This window comes from Oncorhynchus kisutch, linkage group LG29 (genome assembly GCF_002021735.2).
Source record: "Oncorhynchus kisutch isolate 150728-3 linkage group LG29, Okis_V2, whole genome shotgun sequence".
Taxonomy (NCBI): domain Eukaryota; kingdom Metazoa; phylum Chordata; class Actinopteri; order Salmoniformes; family Salmonidae; genus Oncorhynchus; species Oncorhynchus kisutch.
Genome location: NC_034202.2, coordinates 29,431,177 through 29,444,929, shown reverse-complemented (window position 1 = coordinate 29,444,929; position 13,753 = coordinate 29,431,177). Strand labels below are relative to the sequence as shown.

Genomic DNA, 13,753 nt, shown 5'->3' with positions numbered 1-13,753 from the left:
GCAATAGTGTGTGAAAACCTTGTGAAGACTTACAGAAAACATTTGCCAACAAAGGGTATATAACAAAGTACTGAGATGCACTTTTGTTATTGACCAAATACTTATTTTCCACCATAATTTGCAAATTAATTCATTAAAAATCCTACAATGTGATTTTCTGGATTTTTTTCTCATTTTGTCTGTCATAGTTGAAGTGTACCTATGATGAAAATTACAGGCCTCTCTCATATTTATAAGTGGGAGAACTGGCTGACCCTGTAAAAACAACACATTTCACTGCACCTATCCGGTGTGTGACAATAAAAACATTTTTTTTAAACTGTCGGAACCCAAAATATAAGCTTATTTTACTCCAATGTTTGTAAACAAGGTAAATCTATTGTAAACAAACACTTTATAGACTCAAAACATGACTAAAACTATAATTTTGATATCATGGATGGTCAGTCCTTCTATCCATAGCTCTGTCTATGAATTTGTGGTTATATATATATATATATATCACTCAGCTGTTTACTAAAACAAGTCCTGGAATGACCACCTTGTTATTGAAGTCCGGATAGGCCCTTTAACTCTGTGTTAAATGAATGTAGCATGTATGTTTATGCAATCAACATAAGAGGTACCACACTAGTAAATCTAACTTTTAAAAGAAAGTGAACCATAAAAACAAATGCCCTCATAATGTAATAGTATAAGACAAACCCTTTACAGAACCCAAACTCAAAAATCCGTTATAATACTTACTTTTTCCACTGCTGCGGGTGGCTGCTGATCTCTCACTGCCCCCTGTGGGTTGAACACACAAACACAGGCATTACAGAGAGAGCCAAGACACAGACAGTAACGTGCAGTACACAAACATACCTGTAGAGGGGGCAATGTCCTCACTTCCTCACTGTTCTCCTGTTGGAAAAGCAGGAACATGTCAGTTGAGCTGCAAGATTCAAAACACACTTTACATTTTCTGACAAGAACCTGCTAGGTGTTTGACATTTTTTTAATCAGTATTCTTACTTAGAAAAATGTAAGCACGCTGAAGACCACATAAGAAATTAATCTAAATTAAATATGCCTATGTGCTTATTCAGACTATTCTACACAGAACAGAAATACGTATATACGCAACATGTAAAGTGTTGGTCCCATGTTTCACTGTAATAACAGATCCCAGAAATTGTACGTATGCACCAATGTGCACAAATTTGTTTACATCCCTGTCAGCGAGCATTTCTCCTTTGCCAGAATAATCATTAAAACAGCATGATCATTACACAAGTGCACCTTGTGCTGTGACAATAAAAGGCCATTAAAAAATGTTCAGTTTTGTCACACAACACAATGCCACAGATGTCTCAAGTTTTGAGGGAGTGTGCAGTTGGCATACTGACTGCAGGAATGTCCACCAGAGCTGGTGCCATAGAATATAAATGTTATTTCTCTACCATAAGCCACCTCCAACATCGTTTTTGAGAATTTTTCAGGACATCCAACCAGCCTCACAACCGCAGACCATGTGTATGGCGTCTTGTGGGCGAGTGGTTTGTTGGTGTCAACGTTGTGAACAGAGTGCCCCATGGTGGAGGTGGGGTTATGGTATGGGCAGGCACAAAATATGGACAACGAACACAATTGCATTTTTTCGACGGCAATTTGAATGCACAGACATACTGTGACAAGATCCTGAGGCCCATTGCCGTGCCATTCATCCGCAACCATCACCTCATGTTTCAGCATGATAATACACGTACCGATGTCGCAAGGACCTGTAGACAATTCCTGGAAGCTGAAAATGTCCCAGTTCCTCCATTTCCTGTATACTCACCAGACATGTCACCCATTGAGCATGTTTGGGATGCTATGGATCGACGTGCATGATCTCGTGCTCCAGTTTCCGCCAATATCCAGCAACTTCTCACAGCCATTGAAGAGGAGTGGGACAACCTTCCACAGGCCAGACTCAACAGCCTGATCAACTTTATGAGAAGGAGATGTGTCGCGCTGCATGAGTGATATGGTGGTCAACCAGATACTGACTGGTTTCCTGATCCATGCAACTAGCTTCTTCTCTTTTCCTTTATATATCTGTGACCAACAGATGTACATCTGTATTCCCAGATTAGAGACTAATAAATGTATTTAAATTGACTGATTTCTTTATATGAACTGTAATCAGTTAAATCTTTGAAATTGTTGCATGTTGCGTTTATATTTTTGTTCAGTATATAAACATTTGTGAACTTATGTTTGAAGGATCAGCCGTGGGTGTCTGGAAGGAGCCACATCTGAGTGGTCAATGCTGTGCTCAGAGTGGAGGATCATGGTCAATACTGTGCTCTACAGAGTGGAGGATCAGGGTCAATGCTGTGCTCAGAGTGGAGGATCATGGTCAATACTGTGCTATACAGAGTGGAGGATCATGGTCAATACTGTGCTATACAGAGTGGAGGATCATGGTCAATACTGTGCTATACAGAGTGGAGGATCAGGGGCAGGTGAGACAGTGTCCACCCTGGCTTGCACTTGCTATGTGCACAGGGTTGCCATGACAATGCAGAAAATCTTCTCCCTCTTTTTAAGATAGTGTGAAAATGGAGTTAACCCCCCCACATCCACAACAACAAACCCTCCTTCACAGACACTTATGCACAAAACATGTGACAACCACACTTCTCAATTTAAAATATGCAGGGTTCACTATAACACAAAATGAACTAAATCACTCTACCTCCTACACACTTAATTAAAACAACTCATTTATACATATAAATTGGCACATACACACATTTAAGACAGACAGACAGACAGACAGACAGACAGACAGGCAGACAGGCAGACAAGAACACACACAGACAGAGCGTGACAGAGCGAGAGAGAGATTAACTGGAATTGGACCAAAAAAGTGGAGAGAATGGAAAGGACGGGATAGAGGTAGAGAAGAGAGGAGGGTGTGATTGAAAGGATGGGATAGAGGTAGAGAAGAGAGGAGGATGATTGAAAGGACAGAGGGAGAGAAGAGAGGAGGGTGTGATTGAAAGGACGGGATATAGGTAGAGAAGAGAGGAGGATGTGATTGAAAAGACGGAATAGAGGGAGAGAAGAGAGGAGGGTGTGATTGAAAGGACGGGATAGACGGAGGGAAGTGAGGAGGGTGTGATTGAAAGGACAGGATAGAGGTAGAGAAGAGAGGAGAATGATTGAAAAGACGGGATAGAGGTAGAGAAGAGAGGAGGGTGTGATTGAAAGGATGGGATAGAGGTAGAGAAGAGAGGAGAATGATTGAAAGGACAGAGGGAGAGAAGAGAGGAGGGTGTGATTGAAAGGACGGGATAGACAGAGGGAAGAGAGGAGGGTGTGATTGAAAGGACAGAGGGAGAGAAGAGAGGAGGGTGTGATTGAAAGGACAGAGGGAGAGAAGAGAGGAGGGTGTGATTGAAAGGACGGGACAGAGGTAGAGAAGAGAGGAGGGTGTGATTGAAAGGACGGGAGAGAGGGAGAGAAGAGAGGATGGTGTGATTGAAAGGACAGAGGGAGAGAAGAGAGGAGGGTGTGATTGAAAGGACAGAGGGAGAGAAGAGAGGAGGGTGTGATTGAAAGGATGGGATAGAGGGAGAGAAGAGAGGAGGATGGGATAGAGGGAGGGAAGAGAGGAGGGTGTAATTGAAAGGATGGGATAGAGGGAGGGAAGAGAGGAGGGTGTGATTGAAAGGACAGGATAGAGGGAGGGAAGAGAGGAGAATATGATTGAAAGGACAGGATAGAGGGAGAGAAGAGAGGAGAATATGATTGAAAGGACGGGATAGACGGAGGGAAGAGAGGAGAATATGATTGAAAGGACGGGATAGAGGGAGAGAAGAGAGGAGAATATGATTGAAAGGACAGAGGGAGAGAAGAGAGGAGGGTGTGATTGAAAGGACGGGATGGACGGAGGGAAGAGAGGAGGGTGTGATTGAAAGGACAGAGGGAGAGAAGAGAGGAGGGTGTGATTGAAAGGACGGGATAGACGGAGGGAAGAGAGGAGGGTGTGATTGAAAGGACGGGATAGACGGAGGGAAGAGAGGAGGGAGTGATTGAAAGGACAGAGGGAGAGAAGAGAGGAGGGTGTGATTGAAAAGACGGGATAGAGGGAGAGGAGGATGTGATCGAAAGGACAGGATAGAGGGAGAGAAGAGAGGAGGATGTGATTGAAAGGACGGGATAGAGTATAAAAACAATATAAAACCTTTCATCTGGCACTAAGGTTTAACAGATACCATTTTAAAGGGCTGAGGACGCATAAATAAAATAAAAACATTGAGAGCAGGAGCAACCGACTAGGGAGAACATTCAATTGATCACTTGCAAGATATCTACATGTTTACACCTGAGAAGAGAGGAGGGTGTGATTGAAAGGATGGATAGGATGTGGTTGAGTTAGAAAGAGAAGATCAAGGGAGAGGGTCTTTGCTGTGGTTGAAAGGCAATAAGGAAGAGTAAAAGGAAAAAGAGATGAAGGGATATCAGAGTCCGGAGAGGGAGAGCTAGGTGTGATTTATTTGGCCACTGAGCGATGACTCTCCCTGGAGAACGTGCATCTCACTGGCCCTTGCCTGTGCCAGAGATTAATGACAGCAACAGGAAGGTCACCTCCACACACACACACACACACACACACACACACACACACACACACACACACACACACACACACACACACACACACACACACACACACACACACACACACACACACACACACACACTCTCTCACCTTTAAATTGAGTTGTATCCCTGACTGTGTTTTGGGAGGCAGATCCTCTCTCCGAGGTCTGACAGGTTCTGAGGCTGGTCTGTTTACCAGGTTGCTCATCAGGGAAGTTGTCTGGTGGCTTCAGAGACAGACAGGACCAGGCAGGACCAGACAGGAAAAACAAAAAGGAATGATCGAAAATGTCAAACTCAAAAACTAACCTCTCACTCAATTTGATACCATTATCACAGCTCCACAGAATTGTAGGTAAAATCCCTGCTTGTGGTGCTGAGGTGTCCGTACAGTGTGTTATTGTGCAGGCTTGGTGGTGCTCTTCTTTCCGCAGGCCCAGTGCAGATGAGTTTGGAGGTCTTCAGCTCGTCCACCTCTCCAATCGCCATGACCGCCACATCTCCGTCCCTGCCCAGCAACCAGCTCACTTTCTTACTGTTGGCTACAGGAGACGAAAACACACTGGAGTTACAGTGGGGCAAAAAAGTATTTAGTCAGCCACCAATTGTGAAAGTTCTCCCACTTAAAAAGATGAGAGGCCTGTAATTTTCATCATAGGTACACTTCAACTATGACAGACAAAATGAGGGAAAAAAATCTAGAAAATCACATTGTAGGATTTTTATTGAATTTATTGTGGAAATTATGGTGGAAAATAAGTATTTGGTCAATAACAAAAGTGCATCTCAATACTTTGTTATATACCCTTTGTTGGCAATGACAGAGGTCAAACATTTTCTGTAAGTCTTCACAAGGTTGTCACACACTGTTGCTGGTATTTTGGCCCATTCCTTCATGCAGATCTCCTCTAGAGCAGTGATGTTTTGGGGCTGTTGCTGGGCAACACGGACTTTCAACTCCCAGGGTTGAGATCTGGAGACTGGCTAGGCCACTCCAGGACCTTGAAATGCTTCTTACGAAGCCACTCCTTCGTTGCCCGGGTGGTGTGTTTGGGATCATTGTCATGCTGAAAGACCCAGCCACGTCTCATCTTCAATGCTCTTGCTGATGGAAGGAGGTTTTCACTCCAAATCTCACGATACATGGCCCCATTCATTCTTTCCTTTACACGGATCAGTCGTCCTGGTCCCTTTACAGAAAAACAGCCCCAAAGCATGATGTTTCCACCCCCATGCTTCACAGTAGGTATGGTGTTCTTTGGATGTAACTCAGCATTCTTTGTCCTCCAAACATGTCGAGTTGAGTTTTTACCAAAAAGTTATATTTTGGTTTCATCTGACCATATGACATTCTCCCAATCTTCTTCTGGATCATCCAAATGCTCTCTAGCAAACTTCAGACGGGCCTGGGCATGTACTGGCTTAAGCAGGGGGACACGTCTGGCACTGCAGGATTTGAGTCCCTGGCGACGTAGTGTGTTACTGATGGTAGGCTTTGTTACTTTGGTCCCAGCTCTCAGCAGGTCATTCACTAGGTCCCCCCCGTGTGGTTCTGGGATTTTTGCTCACCGTTCTTGTGATCATTTTGACCCCACGGGGTGAGATATTGCGTGGAGCCCCAGATCGAGGGAGATTATTAGTGGTCTTGTATGTCTTCCATTTCCTAATAATTGCTCCCACAGTTGATTTCTTCAAACCAAGTTGCTAACCTATTGCAGATTCAGTCTTCCCAGCCTGGTGCAGGTCTACAATTTTGTTTCTGGTGTCCTTTGACAGATCTTTGGTCTTGGCCATAGTGGAGTTTGGAGTGTGACTGTTTGAGGTTGTGGACGGGTGTCTTTTATACTGACAACAAGTGCCATTAATACAGGTAACGAGTGGAGGACAGAGGAGCCTCTTAAAGAAGAAGTTACAGGTCTGTAAGCGCCAGAAATCTTGCTTGTTTGTAGGTGACCAAATACTTATTTTCCACCAGAATTTGCAAATAAATTCATAAAAAATCCTACTATGTGATTTTCTGGATTTTTTTCCTCATTTTGTCTGTCATCGTTGAAGTGTACCTATGATGAAAATTACAGGCCTCTCATCTTTTTAAGTGGGAGAACTTGCACAATTGGTGGCTGACTAAATACTTTTCTGCCCCACTGTACATTACTGGAAGCAACAGAGAAGAGACATTCTTGCCAAACTAGTAAAATCAATGATTTGTAATATTTATGTTTCTGTGGTAAACAGTCAATGCTGGGCTCCTTTTATGGACAGCAGTGGAAGAGATGGGAAAAAAATAGAAAAGTCACCACATCCTTAAATAGCATGACATGGCAACATTTTGGGTAAAGGCTGAGAAATGTTCCTTCATGGGAATAAAGCAACAGACACACACACACACACACACACACGAGGACCAGTAGAGGCACTTATTCAGCCTACTTGACTGTAAATACCCTTCGCTGTTCTCACTTTGTTTATAAAGATGTGTTTTTCGTATGTACTGTATGTATTGTGTTTTTCGTATGTACTGTATGTATTGTGATTGCTGCAAAAATGTATTGGCTCATTGACAAACGTTTTCTGAATCTGAACTGAGGGTTTGGGTTGAAAACAAGGAGAGGCACCCTTCCAGAGCAGACCAGTTAACTGGTTCTGCCAGCCCATCCTGTGGCAACGGCACCACATTCCACCTGGGGCAAACCCAGACGACAAGCCCTGAACTACATGTACATATTACTTCAATGACCTCTACTTCCTCGTACCCCTGCACATTGACTCAGTACCCGTACTCCTTGTATATAGTCCCATTATTTTATTGTTTTACCATTTCATTTAACATTTCTTGTTCATGCTTCTTAACTCAGCATTGTTGGGAAGGGGCTCTTAAGTATTTCACAGTAAAGTCTACACTTGTTGTATTCGGTGCATGTGACAAATACCATTACATTTTATTTAATTGTATTTTATTTGAAACCAGACAATTTTCTCAACTCTCAAGAAATGTACATGAATGGCATGTGGGACTTGGGATATGACTTCACACTTGTCAAACTGGTAAGAGGTGTGTCCCTCTTGAAACCATGTCCTTGTCACAATACTCCTGCTACTTCACCCCTTGATTCTGACCACACCCCTCTCTAAAGACCCTCATAAACGCCAGGCCTCAATCATATTCCTCCACATATTGAACAGATTGAAAAGCGAACAGTGCCATTTCCGATGTAGTACATACAGTACAGTAACCGGTATACTGTGGCACCTTCATGGAAGGACAGGTTTAGTTACTGTGGCCATAAGGTGGCCGACCTGCACTACATTCTATCTGCCATTAGCAAATGTCACCAGTCTGTCACGTTCTGTGCTCGGAATGGACAACACATACAGGAACACATAGTGGCGAACACATAGGGGTACTAACACACCAAAACATGTACTGCAAAGCTGTCATACCAGTTGTAAAAGCCTACATGTTACAAATGACGCATGTACACATGCAACAGAAATGTAGGGACAAACATTCAGCAACACACTAACTACATCCACCCCAAACTAAATGACCTAAATATAACTAAACAGATGAATAACACTAAACCATTAACACACATGGACTTATGCCTCCTGCGGGCTTCCTTCTCTGCTCACACTTCATTGTTGGAAGGCATGGACCAGTGGGCCTGGAGTCACTTCCTGCTTTGCACAGACACCTGGGTCCTGCGCTTTAACAGGCCCATATTTTCTTCTGCTTCACACCAATAACAACCAAACTAGGTCTGCAACAACTGTTGCAGACCTCCATGTCTCTAACCCTATGGTCCAGTGGTGTGTGTAACACTGCACTGTGTATCAGGGTGTGTGTGTGTGTTTACACAGCAGTGATCAAACTATATTTCAAAAATATTATGATGCAGGAATGCTAATCTTATCTGTTTCTATAGAAATGATTTCAGAACATTCTGAGATGGTAACATGGAACGACCCAGTGTGTATCGGGGGACCATTGACTTGTCGGAATAGCTGCCCTGGTTGTTAGCCGATATAGAGGCCTCTGTTCTCCCTCCTCCCTGTCTGACATTCAGACGCTCGATAATCAGTGCTTTGTTGTCAAATGTCTATTGCCGCCAAAACCAGACTTCCCCTGATCCTATTCACACGTCAAGCAGAATTAATGCAAAAACTGACATGTGCTACAGTGACCTACAGCCAGCCATCATGGACTCATTTTCCTCCACTGTTACGTGTCTCTCTCTCTCTCAATCTTCTCATGATAAGCTTTGTCTTGTGATCTCAGATTCCTTCTGTGGAATGTCAAGGTAAAGCACATTGTGAACCGAGTCATCATTACCACACAAATTCCCCACTCAGGGACTGGCTACTTGCAACTGAGAAAATGCAGACAGGCAAGATTTTGCCTTACACCAAACCAGTTTCAGGGTAGAATATCAGCCTGCCTACGTTTGTAGCGGTGTTCGTAATGACCCTTTCATTGCAGCTGATATACACAATAGAAGAACAGTTGAGTTCCTCTCTAACATAGAAAATAACAGTCTACTCTCTGTGAAACACTAGCTGCCACTATTTCTGTCTATCGCATGTTCCTCTGTTCTGTTATCTTTCTTTTCCCGACACACACACATTCCAGACATCAGGCCTCTCCCTTCACTGGGAACAAAATAATCTAAAGCAAAGCCCTGTACACACACACACACACACACACGCACACATACATATTCTGATTAGACATTCTGCTCTGTTGTTGTTGTTGTTGTTGTTGAGTATCAGATCTGCATGGCACCTGTTTCGGATGTTTGTTTTCTTACACTAAGACGGGCTTTGTGTACACTGATAAGGCCCCTTTAAAAACAATTGATTATTGAACCAATGATTCAATCAATTGTGGACGAGTCAGCTGTAAGTATGTAATTTCCTCAAACGAGATAGCAGGGCCACATCCTGATCTGGCAGTAGGACTACTCTTTCAGAAATAGTTACTGGAAATGACTAGAAACCCAGAGTTGAAGACCTCCTCCTTTCTCTCACCCCGGTGATGCTACACAAGGCAGGGCTACTTCCTCATAGCCTCCAGTGTTCCTATTATGACAGTAAATGGTAACCCTGGTAACTGCAGGTAGTCATTTGACAAAAGACACAAGTAGCCTTTTTAGCCATTACCTACTCTCAGGCCTGCTTAGCATAATATAAGCAGGTAATGCCATCTGATTTAAACAAAGTGCATAACCTTGCAGGCAGACACCCACACAGAGGGCCTGCAAAAAGCAACAGTTGATACTGACAACGTTTTCAGTAGACGCATCATCACAGGATGTCTGTCAGAGGTAAACCACATGCTTGCAGCTCACAGCAGAAAATACACCAACATACAGTGGGGGGAACAAGTATTTGATACACTGCCGATTTAGCAGGTTTTCCCACCTACAAAGCATGTAGAGGTCTGTCATTTTTATCATAAGTACACTTCAACTGTGAGAGACGGAATCTAAAACAAAAATCCAGAAAATCACATTGTAGGATTTTTAAGTAATTTCATTTTATTGCATGACATAAATATTTGATACATCAGAAAAGCAGAACTTAATATTTGGTACAGAAACCTTTGTTTGCAATTACAGAGATCATACGTTTCCTGTAGTTTTTGACCAGGTTTGCACACACTACAGCAGGGATTTTGGCCCACTCCTCCATACAGACCTTCTCCAGATCCTTCAGGTTTCGGGGCTGTCGCTGGGCTATACAGACTTTCAGCTCCCTCCAAAGATTTCTATCGGGTTCAGGTCTGGAGACTGGTTAGGCCACTCCAGGACCTTGAGATGCTTCTTACGGAGCCACTCCTTAGTTGCCCTGGCTGTGTGTTTCGGGTCGTTGTCATGCTGGAAGACCCAGCCACAACCCATCTTCAATGCTCTTACTGAGGGAAGGAGTTGTTGGCTAAGATCTCGCAATACATGGCCCCATCCATCCTCCCCTCAATACGGTGCAGTCGTCCTGTCCCCTTTGCAGAAAAGCATCCCCAAAGAATGATGTTTCCACCTCCATGCTTCACGGTTGGGATGGTGTTCTTGGGGTTGTACTCACCCTTCTTCTTCCTCCAAACACGGCGAGTGGAGTTTAGACCAAAAAGCTCTATTTTTGTCTCATCAGACCACATGACCTTCTCCCATTCCTCCTCTGGATCATCCAGATGGTCATCGGCAAACTTCAGACGGGCCTGGACGTGCGCTGTCTTGAGCAGGGGGACCTTGCAAGCCCCAGACCAAGGGTGATTGACCATCATCTTGAACTTCTTCCATTTTCTAATAATTGCGCCAACAGTTGCCTGCTCACCAAGCTGCTTGCCTATTGTCCCGTAGCCCATCCCAGCCTTGTGCAGGTCTGTAATTTTATCCCTGATGTCCTTACACAGCTCTCTGGTCTTGGCCATTGTGGAGAGGTTGGTGTCTGTTTGATTGTGTTTGTGGATAGCTGTCTTTTATACAGGTAATGAGTTCAAACAGGTAATGAGTGGAGAACAGGAGGGCTTCTTAAAGAAAAACTAACAGGTCTGTGAGAGCCGGAATTCTTACTGGTTGGTAGGTGATCAAATACTTATGTCATGCAATAAAATGCAAATTAATTACTTAAAAATCATACAATGTAATTTTCTGGATTTTTGTTTTAGATTCCGTCTCTCACAGTTGAAGTGTACCTATGGTAAAAATTACAGACCTCTACATGCTTTGTAAGTAGAAAAACCTGCAAAATCGGCAGTGTATCAAATACTTGTTCTCCCCACTGTATCTAAGACTTGTCTAATGTACTTGGCTTCAGAAAGACCAGGTGGGTAGGTTTCAATGGAACATGTTTGTAGGCTTATTTCATAAGCAGGTAATGATACTTCCTGGCACATAGGTACTATGACTCCTGTCAGCCCCAGTACGTGAAGATGTAGTAGAAAAGGTAGAGAGGAGTGAGTGAGAGGAGTTGGTACCTGTCTTTGACTTTGGCCTATGGTCCGCTTCTTTCTCCTCACGTTCTGTCCAGCGCCGCACCTGCTCCTCTCTCATCTTCAGGAACAGGGTCTTTTTCTGGTCCTCATTTAGGGCCTCCAACACATCTGGGTCAATGTACATGTCCTTTAAGATCTGCTGCAGCATGGTGGCGGCGGTGGTGGGCTGGAGGGGTACTGTCCTGACTCCTTAAGCCAACAGTTTCCTGAAGATGAGTTGGTTTCTAAATGAGCCTCATGAGGAGAAGAAGAAGATCGGGGCTCGTCTGTCACAAACACACACACACACACACACACACACACAAGCTGAAGACTGCTTCCTCTGTCGTCCTCTGAGCTGACACTTCCTCCTCCCTCGACACACACACGTCATTCGTCGTCAGCCCTCGTCAGGAAGCCATCACTGGGAGACTCTGCTTCAGGGAAAATGCTACATCACATCTGTCTGCACTGCAGATGATTGGCACTGCCTAGTCCCTACTGTATGCTAATCCTACTGCTATCTTTAGTTATCCTAGACAGTTTTTCTTGCCTTGGTTTTCTTTATCTGTTCTCCTCTTAAGATGTCACTACTTACTGTCTTCTTTTTCATTTCTTAGTAATCCCAGTAATCTATTTTCCCCTCCATCAAACCCTGGTTTCCTCACTCAAGCCATGTCAGGGCTCTGAGAGTGTGTCTGACTCTGGATGGGAACCGATTCCAAAGGAATGGGTGGGTTTTTTCCTCCTCCTTCACACACATCCCTTTCCAACCCCCCTTCCTTTTTTTGAAACTCCCAAGAGACAGCTGCTCCATTTCAACATGGCCGTTATTGGGCTGTAACCAAACTACAGGGTCACATCCCAGGACAGCATGAGCAGAACGCTGTTGTAGCAGAGGGGCTGAATGTACTTCACTAGGCATAGTGGTCATATTAACAATGGAAACAGCATAAGCAACATTTGGAGGGAGACAAAGGTAGCCAGAGACTGAGAACTGTCACTGCTGGCAAACACATTGGTTTCTTTCTACTCAACGCTTAGTGGGGGGAAAAAAGGACAGAAAAGGAGAGGCATTCTGTAATAGACAATTCAGCAGAATGTGTGAGAGAACGGATATGTTATTTAAGTAGGATGTACTCACAGTGGGGGTGCAGATGCTCCACAGCAGAGTAACTATTCGAGCGAGTGTGCTTGTGTGTCCTCCTCCTTGCCTTTGTGTATGACTGAGCTGATGACATCACAGCATTCCATGAACTGTCTCTCACTCTCTCTCCGTAACACACACACACACACACACACACACACCACACACTAATTATCTTGGTGAAAAAAAAGAAAGTCAGGAAACAGAGCTCAGTTACCCTAGCTGTAAATGTAGTAACAGCATCCTGTTAGGCAGAGAGAAATGAAAACAAGCTGCTGTTTGAAAACCATGTTTCTATTGCCCAACCAATTGTAAAGTTATTAAAAATATAGATTTAAAAAAAAATGTTTGCACATTGTGATTTTACTCCTCACATTTCTCCTCCTCAAACTCAGCCTTTTTTCTATTTCCCCTAAAGCTCTACCACTCCTCTTCCCCTGACTACACAGTTCCTCCCCCGACTACACAGCTCCTCCTCCCATAAAACTATAGTCCTCAGACCATTGGTCCGCTTCATCCGCCTCCACTCCACTAATCCTGTATAACCTCTCTATCGCTTTCTAAAAACCAAACTAACCAACAAAAAACACTTGACTCCAAAACACAACAACACATAGAATAAGATAAGTCTACAGTTGTCTTCAGAAATGCCAATATCAATACAATACCCCACTTCCAAATCTAAGTAAATAGCACACTCTGGTGGACAAACACCTAGGCCTGTAAATTAAGCATTTTTTTTCATCATATTTGCAATTGATCTGATTTAGTCAAATCAGATTAGAAAAATGATATCAATAGGTTAAGCCCAAAAATTATTCAATTTAAAAAACAATGGTACATTTGAAATACAAACCATGGACTATTGTGCAGTAGGATTATTCAGTCTTCTGTATGTGGTAAAGCTTTCCTGTACTTACTTTGGTGGGAAACTCTGATAGCAAGTAGGCACCTGCTGTTTCCCAAATATACACTGTACTGAAATCAGCGGAAGC

The 13,753-nt window shown here is 43.6% G+C and overlaps 1 protein-coding gene across 5 annotated transcripts in view; it reads right to left on the bottom strand.

Annotated features, from left to right (window-relative positions):
* zgc:100829 (mucin-2) overlaps positions 1–13,753 on the bottom strand; it is a 55,061-nt gene that overhangs the window by 28,527 nt on the left and 12,781 nt on the right. Inside the window, exons 1-6 of one of the 5 annotated variants that reach the window (XM_031808873.1) lie at positions 12,756–12,982; positions 11,615–12,045; positions 5,033–5,183; positions 4,751–4,868; positions 868–906; positions 748–789 (exon numbers count right to left, since the gene is read on the bottom strand). In XM_031808873.1, coding sequence (XP_031664733.1) covers positions 748–789; positions 868–906; positions 4,751–4,868; positions 5,033–5,183; positions 11,615–11,780 — 516 coding nt within the window. In that variant the 5' untranslated portion in view covers positions 11,781–12,045; positions 12,756–12,982. Of the gene's footprint in view, positions 1–747; positions 790–867; positions 907–4,750; positions 4,869–5,032; positions 5,184–11,614; positions 12,983–13,753 lie in introns of those variants that run through there. The other 4 variants (XM_031808874.1, XM_031808875.1, XM_031808872.1 and 1 more) reach the window with 4 other exon arrangements.